This window comes from Prionailurus viverrinus, chromosome D1, assembly GCF_022837055.1.
Source record: "Prionailurus viverrinus isolate Anna chromosome D1, UM_Priviv_1.0, whole genome shotgun sequence".
In the NCBI taxonomy this organism is placed as follows: domain Eukaryota; kingdom Metazoa; phylum Chordata; class Mammalia; order Carnivora; family Felidae; genus Prionailurus; species Prionailurus viverrinus.
In genome coordinates, this window is record NC_062570.1 from 72,512,937 (window position 1) to 72,537,503 (window position 24,567).

Here is a 24,567-nt window from a genome sequence, read left to right on the forward strand (position 1 = left end):
TCCTTGCCTTTATTTTGTCTCATTTATCCTGCCGTTAAACACACATAACAACACGTCCATCATTCTAGAAATTTAGTTGTAATATAAACATGTTCATTTAAATGTTCAGTTTTAAGATCTATATTATTGTGCTCCAAGATAAAAATTGTTGGCAAATGTTAACTTCTGTTTTGCTTCTGAAAAGGCACAGAGAACTTTCTTTTAATGCCATTTTTTAAAGCACACAGTAGAGCTTGGAAACAGAACATCCTCCCCGTTGGCAAACATGTGACTTCTCTGGGGTTCAATTTCTTCATTTGTAGAAAAAGAGAGCCTGATTCTAGCTGATCTCTATGGTCTCTTCCTGTATCAATGGTCACTGTTTAAGGGGAGGGACAAAAAAGATACCAGAACAGACTACTCAAGAAGATTAGAAAGAGAAAATAGAAATCACATGCACAGAGAAGCCAGTATACAGCAGGCACTGTGCTAGACATTTTCACACATATTCACTCCTTTAACTAGCAATAAGTCTATGAAGTTGGGGAGTACTATTCTAAATTGACAGAGGAGGAAGGGTCAGAGTGATAAAATCACTGTCCAAAGCCATACGTGGAGGGACAGCACTTGAATTGCACTTTACTGGATTCCAAATCCCAGATTCTCTTTCTATTAAACTATCAGAGAAAATAAGTCACCCAATAACGTAGTGAATATTTTTTTTTGTCTTGGTAGGAAATAGATAATCCAGTACATCTGTTGAGATGTACATTTATCTATATGTACACGGAGGATAGGTCTCAGGAAACACAGTTATATCTACTATGCACGTCAAAAACATCTTACGTGCTTCATTACAATGTATTTCTCTTTTCTCTACACTCAAAGGATATTTAGACTAGTTCCTTCACTCCTTTCTAAATAATAGTGATTTATATGCTAGATGTTTAGTTTTCTCCATGTTTCTTTTATTTGGGGTCCACTGAGATTCTTAGATATCTGAGTTCAAAGTGTTCTTCAATGTTAAAACATTTTTAGCCATTACTTCTTCAAATATATTTTTCTGTTCCTTCCTTTTCTTTCTGGGGCTCTAGGAGCATACTAGGTCATTTGATGTCCAACAGCACTGATAGTCTTTTTTTCTTTCTTTTTTTTTTTTTTTATGTATTTCATTCTGGATAGTTTCATCATTCCATCATCAAGTTCACTAATCTTTTCTTCTGTGATATCTAATTGTTACTAATCCCATCAGTACTAATCCAGTATAGTTTTCATCTCAAAAACTATTTCTCATCTCCAGACATTCCATGTATGTGTTCCATGTCTTGCCTTATAATGCTCATATTTTCCTCTATCTTCTTAAACATGTGGTGTTTATAATATCTTTTATTTTTCAGCTTTGAATATGCTCTATTTATTTTCATAGCTCAGTAATTGCCACTTCCACCAACAATGCCACTGGGCATGGGAAGCATCAAATCCCTTGTCACCGTGGCAGGCCCGATACTGGTTCTCACAGCATGCCCTTAGCTTGACATAAATTTTGTGGGTGTGTTTAGGGGGAAGATTTACCTACCTTCTCATTTGGCAAAGTTGGAAGTCCCTATAGTAGCTGTTTTTAGCATCTTAACTACTAATTCTATCATCTGTGCTATTTGGGGGCCTATTTCTATTGATTGAGTTTTTTCTTCATTATTGTTCATATTTTCTTGCTTCTATAAAAGCCTGGCAATTATTTTTTTAATGTTTATTTATTTTTGAGAGAGAGAGACAGAGCACAAGTGGGGAAGGGGCAGAGACAGAGAGAGACACAGAATCTGAAGCAGGCTCCAGGCTCTAAGCTGTCAGCACAGATCCCCACGCCGGACTTGAACTTGTGAACTGTGAGATCATGACCTGAGCTGAAGTTGGATGCTTAACCAACTGAGTCACCCAGGTGCCTCAAAGGCGTGGTAATTATTGAATGGAGGCTACACACTGTGAATTTTACAGTTCTGGGTGTTGGAGTTTGGGCATTTTTCAAATATTTTGGACTTTGTTCTGAGACACATGTTCTGAGACACAGAAAAATGTGATCCTTTCTAGGCTTGCATTTAAGCTTTGTTAGGCAGGTTCAGAGCAGCCATTAATCTAGGGATAATTTGGTCCCATTACTGAGGTAACACCCTTCTGAGGAACCCTACCTGATACCCCATGCGTCAGGAGATCTTTCCACTCTGGCTAATGGGAATACAAACCCATTCTCAGTGCCCTGTGAACCCTGTGATAGCTTTGCCTGCTACATCTGGTATTTTTCATTGGCCTCAGAGAGTTTCTTTGTATGCATATGATGATCAATACTCCACTAAATACAGGAGAATCTCCTACAGATTTTCAGTCCTCTCTCCCTCTGTGCAGCTCTCTCCTCTCTGGTACTCTACCTCACAAATTCGCATCTACCTTGGCATCCCAAAACTCTGAACTCTATGTCTCTATTCAGGGAGCTGCCGTGTTCCGTGTGGGTATCCCTCCTTGCACTCTTACCTATAAACAATCTTTTGACAGTAAACTGGAATAACTGTAGTACTTTTCTCATTTGTTTCTCTTTTCTCAGGAATCACTGTCCTATATTCCTATCGTAAATACCTGAAAATCATTGTTTTATATATCTTGTCCTGTGTTTCAGTTACTTAAGCTGGAAGACTAAATCCGATCCCTGTTGCTCCATTATGGCTGACAATGGAAATCCTCCAGGTATTTTGTTAGGCTCTCTTGGTACACAACTAGATGCTTCAATTATAATCGCTACCACCACCACCACCGCCATCTTTATTACCATCAGATCATCATCATCATGATCACTGCTATACTAACATCAATGAAACACTCACTATGTGCGAGAGGACTTAAGACTCATAATAATATTAACTCCCATTTCTCAAAGCAGAAAACTAAGGCTGAAAGAAGTTAAGCAAATTGTCCAAAGGGGCAGGTAGTAAAAGTGGTAGAACTGAAATCTGAACAAAAACATTCTGATTTCCAATATTGATATTTATTGTAGATAAAAACTCTCAGGGAAAGAAGGTACAATAAGATGATCTATGTTTAATTTTGTTACCTTCAGCAAACTATGCCTCGTGTCATGTGGTCATGTTATATACAGAGGGAAAGCAATGATTATAGACAGAAACATTTTAGTGACCATAATCCTTTCAATTAGCAAATCATGAGATTATTCTCAGAACTTCTTCATTAGTAGGCAGAAGCTTTTATTTTTTTTTTTTAATTTAAAACATTTGCTTTATGTCTTGGTCTATACATTTTTACCCACACATACAACAAACAGTCTAATAAGTATAAGGAATGTTTCCTTTGTTATTAACATAAAATATAGTCAAGTCAAATTATATAGAGAACTCCCTAAGAATTTGCATGTGGTCAAGTGAGTAATAAAACTCAGTTGGCCCACAAAGCTGGAATGGTAAAAGCAGATGTAAACTTGAATTTAACCAGGGAACATTTTACTCATCCAGTAAAGACTTGGTTTGGTGCAGTTCCATTTGGCCAACTCACTTATAAAGTGACTTTTTCATGTTAAAATATCTAATACTCAATACTTCAAGTCAATACCGTCTGATATGTTCATACTCTAACAACTACAATTAAACAAAGTGCTGTGGTTTGAGTTGTAGCGTTCTCTTATTCACAAACAGAAACTCTTGGAACACAAAATAGGTAGCTTGTTTCTGTAAGTAATGCTATCTTATTCAATGTAAGCTGCTCTTGCTATATCTCAGTATTTCTAACAACAAAGCATAAATGTTCATCTATGTCTTTGGAGAGTTTAAAGCATGGGTGGCATTAAATTAATTCCTTTGGGCAGGAATTTTGAGATACTCAAAATGTGGCGTATCTCAAAATTGCAGGCAGGAATTTTGAGATACTCAAAAACATCATGGAAAAATAATACATTTTCAGTGGCTTTGTGGCATTTGATGCTATTTTGTTGGCCTTAGATGTTTCCCTGTGAAAATTTAATAATTGCAAAATTTCTCCAAATGTAGTACTTTGGGCACATTACAACAATACATCTGCGCTGGCGTATCCCTCCGAGTAGATAAGTCAATGATACAAAACAATTGTCTCCCTGAACTATATTATAAAAACCAACCAGTACCACCTATAGGTACCAGCTGCAGCACAAAGTTGGAGCGCATCATCCATCCATTTCCCTCTGTCGCCAAGTACCTCCTGGGTGCCACATTTTAAGACACTGAAAATTAGTGAGGAAAGGCATCTATCAATGCCCCAGCCATAACTTGGGAGAGCCTGCATATCCTCTCACAACTACCGGGCATCAAAGCATGAATAGATAATGATACCACTCATTCCTCAGAGCCCATTGTATAAATGTTTTCAGAGGACAGTCCTTTATCAACAAACCATATAAGGCCCAGCACTAGATTCTTTTCTGTCCCCCTTTTTAAAATCTAAAGTTTTGAGAACCTCCTTTTCCGGTACTGTAAGTTGGCTCCCACCTGTTTCAGGAACTTAGAGAGAAAGTGTCACAAATCTATGAGAAAGACTGGTAATAAAACCATGGCCATTCATGCCAATGAACATTAAAAAATAAAAGCCAGAATCCAAATGGGGAAAACTCTTGAGAAGTGAGTTTGCAGATTTAGGTAAAGCACTCACAATATGGCACTATTGTTATCAAAAGGGAAACACCTGTTTCTCAGTGCTCAATCATGAAATTTACCATAAAGAGAAGCATTTGGGTTTCCTTTATGCTGCTATGCTTCCTGCTGCTTATTCCCAACCCAGCCTGGTTCACTACCTTTCTTGTGAAGCTGTTTTCCAAACTGTTTTCACAATCCTGCAAAGCAAGTACCTTAACTTGAGTTACAGGGCTGGTCCCTCTCTTTTCATTTTTTATCCCGGTAGGTGAGACTGCCCCTGCTGTGTTTGGTGGCTGTGGAGCTGATGGCATCTTTGCTCCAGGTGACACCTGCATGCTGGCCAGCTGAGCGGCATAGAGCTGCTGCAAAACAGGGGAGACAAGCATTATCTCTTTAGATGCAGCTGAAATTGAGTTTCAAAAAACACAAAACAAAACAAAAAACAAAAACAAAACTTACCGTGTTGTTACATAATTACTCCCCTGACAACCTTGTGATTTCTCTCTCACTATCTTTTAAAAAGGGAATGTGAGAGCCCAAATAATATAAAGAAAGAGTACTAGTATGGGAGCCATTGTCTTGTTCCTGGTGCTTGTAGCAGTAACTTGATGAACGTGAACAAAGGATTCGGTTGCTCTAGAACTCAATTTCTTCAGTACAAAAAGGAATTTGACTAAATGGTCTCTACGGTTCTTTCTAGCGCCTAAAATCTTTATAAAAAGTTCTTTAAATGTCAATATGTCCATTCATGCAATTTTAATATTCATGAACTAAGAAACTAATCTGAACTTTCCTAGGGATTCCTGGAAGAACACTGTTCTTATTTAATACTGACCAAGCTTCTCTGGGGATGCTGATCCTTCTGGATGATAAGAATGCCGCCTTCAAGATCCCCAGGCCCAACAGCAGGCATTGTTTTCTTGGGGTCTTATTTCTAGGCAGCATATAAAATAATCCTCAAGAGAATATAGCCAGATTTGTGACCAAAAAAATGAAATGAAATGAAATGAAACTTCTCTTTCCTAGCACAGGATGTTAAATCCTTGACTGTTGTTTTATTAGCTTTTGGTTGAAATTGATAATAAATGAATGTGTTGATCTTCTATGGTTAGCCAGAATTCAGATGCCTCAGTCTTCACACTGTTTAATGCTTGGGAACTCCATTCAAATATTTTCTTTCTTCTTATAATCAAGATTAAGCCATTACCTTGACAGTCCTATGTGTATCATAATAAATAAGCTTCCTAGTTCATCAACCACAGAGAAAATAGCTCAAACTTTGTCATATTAGTAAGGGGGAAAAAAAACAGGTGGTTTGTATGTAATTTCCAGCATTACTATCATTCAGATGGACAAATAAAAAAAATTACAGTAATCAAAAACAGACCTTTCAGCACATGTAATTAAATGAAAGCTTAATAAAGAATAATTTGCAAGAGCCAGATGTGCTTATGTCATGATTGTTGCTTTCTTTGGAACAATTTTTCTAATATAACAAGCCTCTAAAGAAATTAAAGTTTCATAATTCTGTATGTGCAATGACTCAGTGGCAAGAAAAATTCACAAGTAAGAGTAAGTCAAACTGCTAGAACTTAGGGGGAGAAAAGCTGCCTCTTCTATTTCCTTTTTACTCTGTGGTATCCTTTTCCTTTGAAATTCAGCCAAGTGTCTTCAAAAGAGGGGCAAGTGAAGCTTCTAAAAATTTGCTTCTTGGATAAAGCCACTGAAGAAAAGTTTGGTATTGAATGGAGTGAAGATGGTTGAGAGCTGAGATAGTGTTGGCTACATGGTATCTGGTATCATGACTAACGTGCCCTACGACTGAGTATTAAAGAGTCATGAAATCTTTGAGAGGCAGGAGTCCTTAAGCATCATTTATGCCTTCATTTTACCTCAATAATTCACAAGATCAGACGATCGTGAGTCCTCCAGGGAACTTCAACTAGTGAAAAAAAAAACACAGAAAAAAAAAATCCCTGGGAACAAATCTATTTTTTTAAAAGCTGACTAAATTCAGAAATCCTTCAGCTTGAACAAGATAGTCGCTTTTTGGAAATAATGTTAATTGCTTCCTCTAAAGCTTTGATAATCATTTATTTTATATCTCTCTCTACTGGTTTGTACCTATGAGAGGAATGACCCCAGAAACACTGAGATTCCTCAGACTTGGGGTTCCTCAGAGTTCCTTGTGAGCTGCCATCACTGATACAGTAGAAGCAAGAAGGGACATCTCCACACACCACAAAATTTATAGAGCTGAGTAAACTGGTCAGTAGGAGATCAGAAAAGATTTAGTAGAATAAGCTTCGAAATAAAAAAAACCAGAAAATAGAATATGATGTAAAGATAGAAGGCACTCACGAAAATAAAAATGTTCACAGTCTGTCTGACAAAATGTATAATTTTAAATATAAGTACCATGCTTTTCAGACTGAAGATTGCAGATCTGACCTGGGTAAAAAGAATGTCGCTCATTGAATAGGTATAGGCTTGCCAAATGATTTCAAAGATAGCTCATCTTCTAAGCTAACACTAATTGAATATGTTATATATGCAAGGCTCTGTTTTAGGAGCTGTGGAGGTTTCAAAGTCTTGGAATAGGCATATAGTTTTGGAGAAGATGTAAGATATAGATCCTTAACACCTGACGTGCACCTTTTTTTGTGGCACTTACCACTGTTTTTAAACCTGTGCTTAGTTGTGTATATATGTCTTATCATGCTTGATAGACTGTAAGCTTATCGATGTCATGATCAACCTAATTATTTCTGAGGGCAAGCAGAGAGAATAGTACCTTGCAAATAAGAGATAACCAATCAATATTTTTGAATTAACATACTATATAAAATCGCTGGATGTTAAGAAGGAGAGATATTTTCTAAAAATGAGGCAAAAGAAGTAGTACATGATTATATTTATCATACATAATGAATAATGTTATGGTGTTGCGTTTCAAAAATAAATTAAATAAATAAATTAATAAATTAAATAAATAAATAAATAAATAAATAAATAAATAAAAGAAAATAAGCCCAGCCCAAATTAAATTACATTGTTTCAAAAGAAATGATTCTTTTGAAGTCATTTGTTAAAATGCTGACTAGAAAGCTTTTTTAATAACTGCTGGCTTTAGTCACCTGTCTTAAACTTTTCTAACACAAATTCTACTGCTTGAGCAGCAACTGAGGGGTGGTATTGATTTTTCTTCTTAGTTTACTTATAAATTTAAAGTTTCTCTAAATGATACCACATCCTTTTTGAAAGAACAGAAAATATTAGTTATCCAAGTAAATAGCTTTAGTTAGAGAAGTCCTTTGCAGACTAATGGTTTGGGAAAGAAAAGGGTTAAGCTCTGGTTAACGATTACGCAAGAGTTTACAAAAATGTCATAGGATTCTGAGATCATAGTTCACAGACACGATGATGATAATAATGAATATTCATTTCCAAACACAGTTGAGGTTTAAAAAACCAACAATGTAGTAAAGCTTATAACAGACTTAGCCAGAGTCCCATAAACATTTAAACTTTGGTGAAGACTATTTCTGTAAATATAGACTTTTTTTCCATTTTAATTTTGAAAAATGTTCGGTGATTGGGATATTGAGTTGTTTCTTTATCCAAGATATATAAAAGTCATGCAGTGCATATATGTAAAAATGAGCCTACCTAAATATTTTTCAAAATTATAAAATCACTCAGATTTTATTGGAGCACTTTAAGAAATGCTTTCACTATTTTATGGCAGAAATATTCCACCTTTAGTATTAGTTCAGTTTTAATAAAGTAGTCATTATTAAGATTTTGGTAAGCTGAAAACTGACATACTTCACATCTAGAACTGAAAGGGCCTTCACAGATCATTTAGTCTAGTCTTACCTCCTCATTCTTCTGATGAGAGGAGGACTAGAGAAGAGAAGTACCACGCTCAAGATGATATAACTAGATAATAGAAGAACACTTTGGCTCTCATTCCAACATTACCATTTAAAGTAGAAATGGCTATATGATGAACCAACCTCTGCACATCACGAGTACATTTCCAGCATTGATGAATTTGTTCAACAACAAATCTTTATCAAATGCTTACTATTAACTAAACACTATGCTAAACACTGGAGGTACAACAGCAAGCAACTCGAAAACAGTTACTGCCTTAATGGAGCTAGAAAGAAAACCTGATATTAAATAAATGCTTAGACAGTAACTGTGAATTATGTTCAGGTTAAGTGCTGAGAAAGAAAAATACAGAATGTCAAAAGACCATCTAACAAAGGCATTTAACATAGTCTGGAGAATCAAAATCGCTTCTCCAAGGAAATAACACTTTAAGTAAGAATTAACCAGGAGGAAAGGTTATAAAGAACATTCCAGAAAAAAGAAACATTGATTATTATGGCCCTGGGGTAGAAAAGAAAGTAACGTTTTCAAGATACTAAAAAAGGGCCAACATGAAAGGACGGTTAAGTGTGGGTACAGTGGCATGACAAGAGGCTAGAGAGGGGTAGAGTCTTAAAGGCCACATGAATCATTTTAGACTTTATTCCCCCAACAAGAAGTATCTAGAAAAAGCAATGAATTAAAGCCAAGACACAAAGAATCTTTTCTATGCTTTACCACCAACTTATTGACGAATCTTTTAAATACATTGGATTAAGGAAGTCCTATGAAGATGTCATAAATCCATACCTCTAATACTATTTCTGGACTTCTGTGTCCTGAGACTAGCCTTCAAAAAAAAACCTATCTTGCATTTGTATCCTAGTGACACTTTAATAACTAGGGCTACTTACATTCAATACAAAACAGTAGGTCCTACCAAACTCAGCCTTATGGTGAAATTCTTTTGTGTGTGTGTGTGTGTGTGTGTGTGTGTGTGTGTTTGCTTATTTTTGAGAGAGACAGACAGACAGACAGAGAGACAGACAGACTGTGAATGGGGTAGGGGCAGAAAGAGCGAGGGAGACACAGAATCTGAGGCAGGCTCCAGGCTTTGAGCTGTCAGCACAGAGCCCGTTGGACGCTTAACTGACTGAGCCACTCAGGCGCCCCTGAAATTCTTGAGTGTCTTCAAGTAGATACACCAGTCTATGGCCAGGACCTAAAAAATGTATTTTGTCAGAGTCATCTTATAACACTATTGTACTTGGAAAGAGAGGCACGTTTTGCCCCGTACAGCCAAATTCATGTCAAATTATGAGTGGTGTCAGTGTATCTAATACTTAACATAATATGAAATATACATATATAGGTATATACATTATACATACATAAATGTGTGTATATATGTATACATATGTATCATGTATATACCTGCTTTCTGGGATAAAATCATGTAAGCTCTCCAATGGAGAACCCCATCGAAAAAAAGGTGCAAGGCTTATATTCTCATAATCGCATGATTTTCACATAACCACATAACCACTCATCCTGCCATTCAGTCATCACCCTCATTCATTCATGTGTGAATTCAACAAGCATATATTGTACGCTAACTCAGTCAGGTTCTGTGTTAGGTATTTAACATTTATTATTTTATTTAGTTTTCTAAATAATTATAGAAAATGGGAATTATTATCTATTTTATAGAGTCAGTCTTACTTTAAAGTCCATGTGCTTTACATAAGCTCTACAGTGAATTATAATGAAACCCATTTCCTGTTCCTAGCCACCAGACAAGAATCATTGTCCAAGGAGAAGAGAGATTCTGATGTTGCTGCTGTTCTGAGTTCTCAAATAGCAAACTATATTTCCAGATGTCTTGCAGTGACTTTTTCTAAAATGGCACTTCACAGCCCTCACATACAGAAAGGGTTAATGGTACCACCCGCCAGCCACCTTGAAGGAGCAAGGGGCGCAATTTTTATCTAAACAGCTCCCTTCTCCAACTGATCTGTGAGCCATAATAGAAGACACTTGAAATACCCTAGTGACACATATTGAAGAGACTGATAAAGTAAAAAGAACTATGCAGAATATAGGTAGAAATAGGGGAACTTGATACAAATGGAAATTGACAGGGGCTTTAAATTGGCACCAGTATGCTCCAGTATATGGAAACCAACAGTAAAAAAGCAGGCACAACTTCACACACCAGATTCTCTTTGGAGTAAATTCTCCTGTGTTTTGTCATTTCAATTAGAAAGGGCATTTTAAAGTGGCCTGTCGGAATCTGGCCCAGAGAGAAAGAAAAAAAAAATTTTTTCCCCTCAAATATAACTAGCCTATTGGTGGATAACGAAGAAAGGAAGAGAAGGGAAAATGCTCCTCTATAAAAACAGATTCAATAGGCACTACTGAAATTTCAACCCCTACCCTTATATTTACCCCACCTGCTGTGGTTCCACATAATATCTGGGAACCCCAGATCCCTGGCCCTGGATAACTCAGATTTTGTTCTTATATACAACACACTACTCGGGGGTTGGAGAGGGCAGTAGAAGATGATGGAGTCGTGAGACAAGCAGGGTTGGTAGGGGAGCATCTTTAAGGAAATGTCATTTACTTGAATGATGCTGCCTAACACTAGGCCCCAAGCCTGGCTCAGTTCTCCAGGGACATCCTGGGTTTTGTTACCTTCTCAAAACAATGCTGATGACCATTCCCCCGCCTACTGAGCAAGGCATGCTATAAAGCTGGACAAGTTCAGCTGTGAGGCTGTGAGAAGGTAGAACGGAGACAGGGGTAATTAAGCAGCATGATTTAGTGCTTGTTCAGCACAGGGAAGAAAATATGTCAGTAACAAGTCATTACAGACTGAGGGCGGGGGGAACGGAGAAAGCTTAAAAATAATTTGAAAGAGATCACAAATACTTTTACTTCTCATAAACCTCCAATGTCAACAAAACGATCCAGGAAATATAGCTGTGGTTTTATGGAAGCAAAGAACTGAAGTCCTTGTTTTTCAGCATAGAAGGCACTTGTTTAGCTATACCCCTAATACTTGACACCAAAGAAAATTGGCTGTAGGGATAGGAGATGAGAAGGAATAAGGGAAGAGCTACCACACCCACTCCTCACGTATTGGGTTAATTTCCAACTCAACTTTCTCACTTCTCCTGCCATATTCTTTCCTTTTCTGTTAACCCCTCTTGTTTGTCATACTTCTACTCATGTTTTGAGTCTTGGTTAAAAGTCACTTTCTCCTTAAGGCCTTATCTGAACCCTGTCTCCCTTGTGCTCCCCCCATATCTCATCATCTATTCCTGTGTACTTTATGGAAATGTTTTTTTTTTTTTTAATGTCTCTATCTCCCAGCAGATTCCAAGCTCCTTAAGGAAAGGACTGAGTCTTCTTTAACGTGTCCTCAGCACCTAACATCATGCCTGATATTTAATCTATGCTGTGTTAACAATGATCACTAAAACTCCTTTATTTCTCTTCTTGGCTCTATCTTTTTGGAATTGTTATCATTTCTGCCCACACCTTTTTCTTATTATACCTTTGCTCACAGTCTCTCCAAAAGGATCCCCAGAGATGGAAGTCTCTTTCTTTGTTTCCATCTTCTTGAACTTATAACATGTGGGTTCATCAAGTCATGCATTGATTTTCTTATAAAGAAACACCAGATAACACAATGTTAGCAGAAGGAAGAATTGTAAACATCATTTAATCCAATCCCTTTGCTTTACAGATGAGGAAAACTCAAGCCTAGAGAAGGAAGGTGATTGCATAAGAATACCAACTGACAAGCAATAGATAGAAGGAAATCTAGAACCCAAATTTACTATTTCTCCCATCCAGTGTTCACACAGACTCTTTTCTTCTTGTTTCTGTTCTCTTAGGGAACTGAGTGCAAATAGAATATGTACATTTTGTCAGAGCTTCTGATCTGGACTTCATAAAAGGGTTGTTTTCCCACCTTTCCCCCAGAATTGAAAGAGAAATGTATTCTATATATATTTGAAAAATAATCATTGGGCACCCAAAAAATAATTTATGTGGTAGAATTTTATTTTAATATTTGTTTTTAAATGTGCAGATTTTAAAATGCAACGACAGTAATTAGCTTAGGTAATTATCATCATGTTAAGGTGTTTTCAGATTTTTTTAAAGTAAAGTTTATGCAAATATACATAAAGAGCCAAAAAGCTGTCTCAGGTGAGAGTGGACCTATTTCATCCCCTTTGAGACTTCAGCTATTTGCCTTTCCACAACAACCAAAGAAAAAATAGAACAAGCATTGACTGTAAGGCATTGGAAAGCCAGGACCTGTTTAATTCATTTCATTATCCCCTGCAGCCGGCACAAGAATGTCAAGTAAAGAAAAATGAATTGAAAAAAGAGTTTTCCTGGCTGAAGATCCTCTTGCCTATTTTCCCAAGCACTGAGTAGCTCCTCTGACATAACTCATTGTGCTACTGGGGTGGGAGGAATGGGAAGAATATGCTGGAAGTGGAAGAGACGAGAAGCTGTAAAAGAAAAGAAAAAAGAAAAGGGGAGAGGCTCAGGTCAATGGTCCTAGCCTTACATGAGGAGACATTTTTTTAAAAAAATTCTGAATCCATCAGGTTGAGCACCCAGTCAGTCATCTGCTACAAAAACAAAACACAACAAAACAAAACAAGACCAGAAAAACACAAAAAAACAGAATTCATTCTTGGATGACACCAATTATATTGGAATGCATTCAGAAGAGCTTTTCTTTATAGAACACAGTTGCATAGTGGAAATAACTAAGCATAAACAAAGCAACCCCCAATAATTTTAAGAAGAAAATTCAATCTCTCCTTGCCTTTCCAAGTATCTTTCAGGGTGCCAAATAAAATATGTAAATACATAATGTTTTATTTACAGAAATAAAGTTCGGTCATTGAAACAATTAGTACTTTGGTTTTTGAAGCAAGATATTCGAAGAGCTGATAATGAGGGCAGTTGTAAATCGACATTATGGGAACGAACCTGACTGTTTTCCTTCTGTTTCCAAGAGCTGGGCAGGCAATGCTGAAGAGACCCAGTTCTCTGAATGTGCTCCAAGTGGTACAGCTTGCATTCGTAATGCTCCTTTAACTCTCTAGTCACAAAACCGTGGCTCATCACGGAAACCTTAAACAAGTGCATCTTGACTCTACCAATAGGAAATAAAAACTCATCGAGGAGTCCAGAAATTGGATTTGAAACCGAAGTGTTATTTCCCATAGCCTGAAAGTCACAGGAAAGTTTCAGGGGGTGTATATATTTGAGTACAAGCTGAATTGAATAAAGTACTTTCAGTAAATGAGTAGATGCTAGGTCCCTAATATTTAAAAGCATTGTTTCTTTGTAACCAAAAGGCAAATTTTGGTTTGGATTCATGCAAAAAGTATTTATTGGCTGGCTACTAATGGCCAGGTACTATTTGGGAAAACAGGAGTGAGCAGTGACTTCGGGTAAGGGGGGCGGGGGGAAGATGATGAATTAGCATGCAGATGTGTAACTTTGATGCTAATATGTGCCATGGGATATAAAGTGACCAGGTATATGAATGTAAGGGAGGGGGAGTTTAATATAGAGTAGGTCAGGAAAACTAAAAGAAGGGTCATTTGAGTAGAGACCTGAAAGAAGTGAGGGAGTAAGGCGTGTGATAACCCAGGGAAAGCATCCAGGGCAGAGGCAAAGGAGAGGTGAATGTCCTGAGGCACAGAGATGCTCGTGTTTGGCATGTGTGAAGAACAGCAAGGATGCCAGTGTGGCTGGAGCAAAGTGAGCTTGGAAAAGGGTGATGGGTCAGATGTCAAAAAGGTATCAAGGAGGCCAGATCATGTAGACCTTAAATACTACCAGACTGACTCCGGACTCCATTCTGAGTTTCCGGGTTTCTAGGAAACAACATCACAACAACATGGCAGACCTGGAAATCCCTCAGCAACACCCACAGAAAAATCTGGAGATATGCCAGGACTGCCTTGCCTTGGCCCATGATGACTGCCAAGAAACCAGATGCTGTTGCTTGAAAAATATTCTACAACTGCTCAGCTTTTACACCCTTCGATTTCCACCCGTAATGAGGCCCCCAAAACAACAGAATGAAGATAAATATGAGTAAGTATGCAATGAAAAAAATAAGTTTTTGTTCAAATTGTTAAAAATATATATTTGGGAAAATAAAATTGCATGAAAGAAAAGTATAGTATTTTCTAAATGTCATTTTTCTTCACTTTAATTGATGGACAGAACAAATGTGGCTGGTTGGAAATAAACATGTCTGTTATATGAAAATGTTTTTAGTTTTTTTTTATAAACTGAACTTGGTTTTTAATTTCTCAGGAGACTATGGAAGACTGAGCATAAGAATCATGCGAGTGAACAAAATTCATACCTATGATGAAATGCACAGATTTATTACACAGAAATTTCATATTAATAACATAATATTCATTAATAATATTAACCTAAAATGAACATTTGTAATAAATGTTGAGGGAGATAAGGATGCATTTTGAATTCACTTTGAAGTGATCAAGTAAACTCGACAAGAAATAATACAAAACATCCTCTTCTTATTTTCCCTTTTTATTTTCTTCTATATTTTTTAAATTCAAATAAATGTTTTACCCTGTTTCCGAGCCACCTCCACTAACTGTCATTTTTTGAACTGCGAATTATTAATATTGCCAATTGGAGAACTTCAGCATATTTTGCAGTATGTAAATATGCCATCTGTATCCTACAGTAATACCCATGGCTTACTCCCTAATTAGCAGAAAGGAATGATACCTTATCCATAGCAGCCATCGTAAAAATCATTCAAAGACTGTGTAATAACTACATAACACACTTTATTGTCACTAGATACGATACTGATACATATATCAATAATCCACCTTTAAAATTCCTTATAGCAGATAAAGCAAGGAATGGTTAATATAAAGGACTAAAGAAGACACTTAGAAAAATAAGGTTTATATGTTGCTGTGAGAAGCAGGACAGCATAGTGATTAAGAGTGCACACTCTTTTGTCAGAACTAATCTAAGGAGAGTTATTTAATCTCTCTGGATCTTAAATTTCCACATCTTTAAAATGGGAAAAATAATAGTACTTACTCCAAAAGACTGTTGTATGGAGTAAATGAGTTAATGCACGTAACATACTCATAAGAAGGGCACACTATAAAGACTTGATACTTGTAGGTTCTTATTCTTATCAGTATATTCTCTTTAAGAGATGTCACTCTAAACATCTTACTCTGAAAAAAAAAACATCTGGCATTTTTATTCAATTTAGCAAAAAATATTAGGGATACAAAGATGAAGAAGATATGCAGCCTCTCAGGAGCTCACAGCAAGGACAGAAAGGAGAAAGAGAGAGAGACACAATATGATAAAAGGCAACATGGAAGCATTTACAAACTACCACTGAAACACCATCACTGGGAACTATTAGGGTTTTTCCCCCCAGTTTCATTGAGATATTGGCAAATAATATTGCATAAGGTTTATTTTAATGTTTATTTTGTTTAAGAGAGAGACAGACAGACAGACAGACAGAGCATGAGTGGGAGAGGGGCAGAGAGAGACAGAGACACAGAATCAGAAGCGGGCTCCAGGCTCTGAGCTGTCAGCACAGAGGCCGACACGGGGCTCAAACCCATGAGCCGTGAGATCATGAACTGAGCCGAAGACAGAGTATTGACCAACTGAGCCACCCAGGTGCCCCCAGATTCTGTAAGGTTTAGGTGAACAACGCGACAATATGACCTATGCATATATTATGAAATGATAACCACGGTAAGGTGAGTTAACACACCCATCACAGTTAGTTTTGACTGAGAACAGTGAGGCAGGCTTTGCTTACATCAAAGCTCTGGCAAGAGATCCTATGTTAACTAAAACTTATAAGTGATTCTATAAAGTTATTTAACCAAAAATAAATAAATAAATAAATAAATAAATAAATAAATAAATAAATAACAATAATCCTAAGCCAAGCTCTAGAACACACACAGTGTTTAGGCTAACAGTTTCTGTTCTGCTTTTATTAATGGTCCCCCTTCACAGCCCATTCCTTCAGGCTGGTACCCCAAGACTGCTTCATAGAACTGTGATGTTCACACTAAAAGGCCAACCTGGGGGCGCCTGGGTGGCTCAGTCGGTTAAGCGTCTGACTTCAGCTCAGGTCACGATCTCGCGGCCCGTGAGTTCGAGCCCCGCGTCAGGCTCTGTGCTGACTGCTCAGAGCCTGGAGTCTGTTTCCGATTCTGTGTCTCCCTCTCTCTCTGACCCGCCCCCGTTCATGCGCTGTCTCTCTCTGTCTCAAAAATAAATAAACGTTAAAAAATTAAAAAATAAAAGGCCAACCTGGCTCTGAGAAGCCTTAAGAGTTATAAACTACGCCGCTCTTCTAGTAAAAGGAAAACCACCCTTGGCTATTTGTTGAGGGAACAGGAACTTTGTTTTGTTCTTTTTTTATGGTCTGCTGCTGGCCAGAGAAAAATTTTAAGCATTAAGGGTCCTAACATAGGAGGATTTTTTAGAATCTCAATACTCTTCGTAAGCCTACCATGACACCTCTGGAAAACTCTCATTACATGATGTAAAATCGCAGCTTTAGTTTGTTAAGAGGGCAGGATTCCGAGTGGACCGTGAAATATTTATGTCTCTATGCAGCTCTTTGAAGGAATAATCTTATGTTTTTGTGCCTGTTGTGGGTCAGAGGTTCAGATCAGCACTTCTTTCTGTCACTCCTTATATATTTTACTATAATTTACAGCTCAGCAAGAGGACTCATAAAACAAAAGTGTCTATTTTATTTCAGCAACTAATTCTAGTTAATCAAAGATTTCCAGCCAAACAACCCAGCATGAAACTCTGCATGGAAAATATGAGGAGAACAAAGCATTTTGTCAAATAACACATCTCATGATGTAAACACATATGTCTCTTAAAGGAAATTTTATCGTTTCCACATTATCGGCATACAAAAGGAGCATTCTTGTCGCAGACCTGGTGCGACTGTGGAGGCATCGTCATTGGAAACAAGAGCCTGATTAGGTTCCCACACAGATATGAATAGACTTTCCTTTTTTAGTGAAATAGCTTTTATTCCTTTTTAAAACAGACTGGTAATTGTCACCCTAAAAAACACTGAATTGTACTAGGGCAACATTTGTTTCTGCTCTTTTTTTCCCATCTTTTTAGAATCAGCCAATAACGTTACTATCCCTTCTGGTTGGTCCTCTTCTGGAAAGTCTGAGTTAATCCACAGCTGTGTGAATGTGAAAAAGGGACACAGCAGGCAAAGTCTGTTGGGTCTCTTGTCTGCTAATAAAGTGCACAGTCTGCAGGACAGATGTTAAGAGGATCTGTTAAATAAGTCAGTGGCAGAGATCCTGACCTCCGCCAAGGAACATTTTATTATTCCAGAAAGGGGCATAATTGCACAATTAGAAGAACCATAGCTTTTCTTTATAGATTTTTGCTCCTTGCTTCATCATTTGGTTGAAATACAGTATCAAGGTCCATTCACTGAGAAGCAATGTGATAAATATGATTGGGTTTAGTACAAACTTCAGATTACAAGATTTCCCCAAATCCCCAGGAAATGGTTGGACCTTGGCTTTGCTTCAATCTTAAACAGTTTTGTTTATTCTGCATGTATCATTACACTATTTGCACAGTTTCACATGCCACAGGGTACCATTGTACTAAAGGGACTATGAATCTTAGCAAATATAGTTCCCTAACTATTAAATCTAGTGTAATGGGAAATGTAAACTAGAGATCAAATTAATAGAGGAATATCACATCATAAAGTTGTATGCTATACCTTATACCACTTTACCATTTACAGTGTGAATAAAATCATGTCTGCCACATGCATTGCAAATTCCCAAGTGTGGCGTAAAAGGCACTTTGTGATCTGACCCCTTGCTTACCTTTCCAATCTTACCAACTATTGCTCTTGTACACCTGGCCTGTGCCAGGCTGTCATTTCCTGAAGGTGCCACGCTGTCTATCGCTTCTACACCTACAGGCATCCTTGCTCTTTGTCTGGGGTGCTCTTTCTCTCCTCTGTTATCTCTGCTGCTCTGTATCCTTGCCCCATAAACCTAGTGAACTTCCACTCCCTTTTCAAGATTCAATTTTAACACCATCCCATCCATGAAGATTGCCAATATTTCCCCAGGCAGAGCTTAACACTTCTTCCTCCCATAGTGTTTTCATTCTGGATATACATCTATGTTAACAATTATCACATTGTCTACTAGATTGTGGGCCTTCTGACGGCATGGATCAAGGCTTGATCTTAGTATCTTGCAAGTAGCAAATCATGCTTACTACACAAATAGGCACTTCATCAACATATGGGGAATTAATGTAGGAGCAGATTAATTATTTAATTTTTTCATGTTAATACAAGTTTATATTCTGGCCTTGTCACTGCTACCATCACTATTACAGGGTCTTATACTTTAATATACCTTAATATTTTTTTAAAGGATAATCTTCATTAGGTTGGTACATTCAATTGCAAAAAATATATCTCTACAAAAACTCACCCCACCCACTTGCACCTAGAATAGGTGGAAGTTATATTGGGCTATATTGTCCTTTTGGCCACGCTTCAATTTTGATCAATTCGTTTCTTATGAATTTATTTAAAAGAAGCAATCAAATTTAGTTCTTCACACTGTCGCTTCACAATTCCGCATATCCTAACCCAGGCCACTACCAAAGTATGTGGCTTTGGTCAAGTTAATCCATCTTTCTGGACCTGAGTCTCTTCAAATATAAAACCAAAAGATTCACATAATACTTGACAGTGTATAAAGAACTTTGGATACGGATTTTCTTTTTTATTCTTTACAACTGCCCTTTGGGGTATGTATGACTCCTAATCCCATCTAATGGAATCTGGGCATAGAAAGATTAATTTGGCCATGCTCATGGAACTGGTGGTAGAGTAAGGATTTGACTCTCAAGGCCTCTGGGGGTCTTTCTGGCTCTGGAAATCTATGCAATCTTACAGTCTCATTGTCTATGTGTGAAGGCTTTTCTTTCAATATGGTGCCATTTTTTCTTGGTTAGTGTCAAGTCCAGTCTAAAGTATCTTTTTTGCTGCCTGGCCACCACTTCTTTCTAAAGAGCACTGCATGGGGCCTTATGCTTTTTGAACTCAGGAGCAGTCATTAAGCATAGGTATTAGGACAGAAAGATTTCAAAAAGCCTGTACACAACCAGCTTGGTCAACCAATAAGTGAATATATTTCTATACATATATACCACATGATTAGCCACATGTTATCTTTTCTTTATCACTTTCAAGTGTTGCTCATTTAGCTGATTTCCTCTCTAGGCTATTACCATAAGAGGTCAATAACTTGCTTAGCTTGCTTGCCTAAGAGAGTACCTAAAGCATGTAGGATATGCTTTTTAAGATATTTTTTTTTATGAATGAATGAATGGATGAGAGATACAAGTATAAGGGTATGGAGAGAAATGATGTTTATTGAGTACTTACTGTCTAGTAGATATTGTGCTAGGTGGCTGGATTATGTTACTTCATTTAATCCTTATAATATGGGAGGCATCATTATCTCCATTTCACTGATGAGGAGACTGAGGTGCAGGGGAAGTTATCTCAAGGTCTCATAGCTCTTTTTTTTTTTTTCTGGTCACAGAGCTCTGTTAACTGAAGGGGTCTTGAGGAACCAAGAAGCACTGCTTTCTGACAGAAAACATGTCAAAGAGCATCCAGCTGCTGAAAGGTTGTTCCAATACATGGTGGCAAATCATCACCTAATGATACAGTCATCTTCCTGTTTCATAGTAAAGTATATCTGTGTTTGGTAATAGTGTTTTATAATCAGGAGATGTGGCAGAGGTAGATCTAAAGTCAGGAATGGTATGGCTGGATATAGATTAATTATGTATGACTATTTTGCTCTGCGACTAAGAAATGTCTCTTTATTAAAATGATTAAGAAATGCATCTTTACCAACATGACTGATAAATGGACAGGGAAGAGAAGGTCTTCCACCCAAATTAGTCATATCCAGGCCTCCACTATCTCAACAAAGCTTCTCGCTCTCTCCTGGTTGTGTTACATCTAAGCCAATGATTTAACTGTGCATTATTCAGAGACTGCCCCTTGGGCCCTGGAGCAAACACTTGCTCGGAGGCGAACAAAATGTTCTGAGCAGGTAAACAGCCACACTACAGAGAGGGGTGTTTTTTTGTAAGGGGGCTAAGGAACTCCTAAACTTTGGACGGCAATCCCAGTATAGTGAGGACTACTTGGAGCACATGCTTCAATCCATTTACTGACAGTGAGTATTTCTCCTGCCTTTTTTTTTTTTAATTTATTTGCTTTTTTTCTTTTTAAGCAGACCAAGTGATACTCCACTGAGAATGCAATGCTAAACCACTTTTCCTTCAGAGTTTTTAAACTGGGCCTCTGAGAAGGAGTTTGATACAATTCAATGACTGAAGTAATACCTTTGTCCATTTGAGCATTAAATGGCCCGTTGAAATACAGCTTAGTTAGAGGGAATTTCAGAAAATAGTACCTTCTAATTTTTTTTTTAATTTCTCTCCCAGCTGATGAGAGCAGAGCTTGGAAAATGCAGCTCAATCACTTTCCACAGCCTCTCAGGTCAGCCTCTCACCAGTGTTAATTAAATATAACCCCCTTAGAATACGAGAGGTTAAGTGAGAGCAATGCTGTGTTCTTCTCCAATATACTACCGTGAACACAAATGGCCATAATCTGTTTATAAGAAGGCTTCCTTGAGCACAGAGGTCTCACTAATGAGAAACTATAAGAGGAAAAGCTACATAATATGTCAACTGTTCATCACAAAGTATATTTTAAACTACCTGTTTCTATACCCATTGTGTTTAAATAACACATATCATAAAGGAAATTGGTGTAACAGATGGTTTCGGCTCTGGGTAGCAAATGGAGACCAGTTTTCAATGTGATAAAGTAAAACTGTAAAAGCCAGCACATATTTCAGTACCTAAAAGTCTTCCTTCCCCTCAAGTTAGAAAAATTTCCCCCAATAGCTGCAAGTATTAGTGTATTTTCTCTTTTTAGCAGATGCTGTATCTTCTGTAGCACAACTTGACCAGACTCTAAAACTGGAAAATTGCTGAAATAATGGTTCTATACCAGCTATTTTCAATTAGAAGTCTTTTTAAGCTATTGGGTTTACAGTTCCATACACTGTCCAGAGCTATTTGTAAACTAAATCACTTAAAATAAAGCTCTTTAATACTCTGTAATTAGTCTTGTCTCTCTGAACATGACTTTACTGTAAAGGCTCCTTCCTGACTCTCCTATTGTCCCAAGATTGCTGAGAAGAAAGCAGCCAAGCGATAATTCAACATTATTGCTGCTTCAGTGCACTAATCGCTTAAAGAGCAGCAAAGACTCTGTGCTCTCTGCCCCACAGCCCCAGCAGCCTCCTGGCCTGAGGCAGGCATCCCGACCCAGCCATGGCCAGATGTCAAGAGGAATCCCCAGCTCCTGATGCAGCAGGCGCTCCATTCCAGTATGGTCAAACATCTGCTTCCTCTGCTGGCATGCAACCTGCTGAACATGCTCAGAGGGCAGCACAGGCTAGGGATGGGCAAGGACACACTCCCCAGCTACTCCTGGAGACTCATCAAAACTTTGAAATTATAAGACAGCCCCAGAAACTCTCAGAAGAATAGAGCTATGGCATTCAGGAAAAACATTCTAAGCATTTTCCTCAAAAGAAAACTACAAAATAAGATAACTCAGATTTCATGATCGGTCTTCTTATCCTTGTTAAATTCTGTTAGGCTTGAAGTTTCTTCTGGCCACCTAACTGGAAATTTGGAAACTACATGAACTCTCTGGGATTCTGAGAATGTCATGTTGACTTTGAAATTTTCCCCTTTTGTAATTTAATTAAATTACATTTAATTCACTTGAATATTGTAAGAGGGGAATAAGTTATGCAAGAAAGCATCTAAATGACTGTGCTTCCTACATATCGGTCAGCAGAGTTTAAAGAAAAGAATCCCGGTCAAAACACACTTAAACCATCTATTATGGTCCTATTTTGTTTAATAGATGAGTAATCTGGTTCAAGTTACTTGATCCATCTAAACTTCACTTTCTTCTTCTAAACTATGGGGATAATATTAAAGCACACTTATTATAAAACATAAATATATAATTAATAATTATATAATATATAATAATATAGTATTAACATACAATTAAACTATAAAAATACAATATGTATTATATGTGTGTTTGTATGTGTGTATCTGTATACATATAAATAATATCCATACTATTCTTATATCTGTTTTGTTTTGTTTTTAGAAAGAAATTCAGGTTTCCTTTGTTAACATCCAATTCACACATCAAATACAGGTTTCCTGCCAAGAATGATTCCACTCATCCTATGGGATCTCCATAAATAGCATCCATAAAAACTAACGAACATTCCCAGGTCCTCACCAAATTTCATACTTACTTCACTCTGAAAGACAGACTTACTTATATACTATTATAATCAGAAATAATATTCTTTTACTGAAAGTCAGAGTATATGGTGTGCTTAATACAATTGAAAAGATGAGCTTGAGGAGAATTGTGAGTGTTCTAGCCAGAAGTGACTGCTGGAATAAAATTCTTAGTCTTGAAGATCAAAGCGAAGCTGAGGATAAACAATCGAGTAAGTCTGTTTTTAAAAATCTGCCCATCCAGGTTCAGATGTATAGGTAGATAGATAAGAAGGGTATTTCCATTAAGACAAGTAAGATTTGCAATCCTAACTCTTTATCATACATTTCTTTCTGCATTTTCTCTTTCCCCACTAGAATGTAAACTCCATGAGAGCAAGGACTTTGTTTTATTCACTGCTATTTCCTCAATATCTAAAACAGGTTTTCTCAAACTCAGCACTAGTGATATTTTAGACCAGATAATTTTTGTTGGTTGGGGTGGGGGGCTTTCCCCTCCATTGTAGGATATTCGGCAGCATCCCTAAAGGCTTTACCCACTAGATGCCAGTAGTATCTCCACCCTCATCCCCAAGTCATAACAAATAATATTGTCTCCAGACATTGTCAACTGAACCCTAGGGGGCAACATTGCCTCCCACTGAGGGTCACTGGTCTAGAATAATACTTGGCATGTAATAGGCACTGAGTAATTATTTGTTGAATAGTTGAATGATTAAATTTGTTATGTTTGAATTTTCATACAAACTTTTCCAAATTTCCTGAGCATGATCATTTATAAGCTCCCCTTAGATTTTGATACAATAACACGTTGAAACAGTCATAATCAAATCAATAGTGTAATTTTGAGTAGTAAGAATTAAAAGAGAAAAGCTGTAATACTTCATTCTTACTCTAATTTAAATGAGTAAATGAATTAGAGTGAGAATTTGATAAATATCCCCAAAACGGATATTCTAGATTAAAAACAACTCTATTTCAAACGGGCTTTGAATGAATACTGTATGTTTGCATTTTGTAGAATTTGAGATAGTCAACACATGTATACATTTTAAGCAATAACATTTTTATGTATATCAATCATTTATTTATTTTTGTTTTAGTTCATACTGCTCAAGGTCAATAGCATTAGGGACATTACTGATAAGGTACCCAAGGATCATAGTCTAGATTAATTTATATATTACGACATCAAAGTTTGGTTACATGTATCATAGCTGGTGCTATAAGAGAAATATACAATGAGGAATGAACTCAGTGCAGTTTCCTGGAATTAAAGAATTTTGATTTAAGTCCTAAATTTACCAAATGACCAAAAGGAAGGAGGTCTTGGGAAATTTATTTGGCTCTATTTTGCCTCCATTTTTTAGTGTATAAAAAGGAAATGCAAATATTTGGCCAACCCCACATTTAATAATTATAAATATAAAGATATCGGTATTTATAAAACTAAAAAAAAAAAAAAGCTAACCTACTGATGACCCTACTGATGTCATCAATTATA

The 24,567-nt window shown here is 37.0% G+C and overlaps 1 protein-coding gene across 17 annotated transcripts in view; it reads right to left on the bottom strand.

Moving 5' to 3' along the window:
• Positions 1-24,567, bottom strand: part of SOX6 (SRY-box transcription factor 6) — a 614,016-nt gene that overhangs the window by 85,224 nt on the left and 504,225 nt on the right. For all 17 annotated transcript variants that reach the window (XM_047877037.1, XM_047877035.1, XM_047877036.1 and 14 more), the window contains one exon: positions 4,853-5,002. In XM_047877037.1, the coding sequence (XP_047732993.1) occupies positions 4,853-5,002 (150 nt within the window). The remainder of the gene's footprint in view (positions 1-4,852; positions 5,003-24,567) is intronic.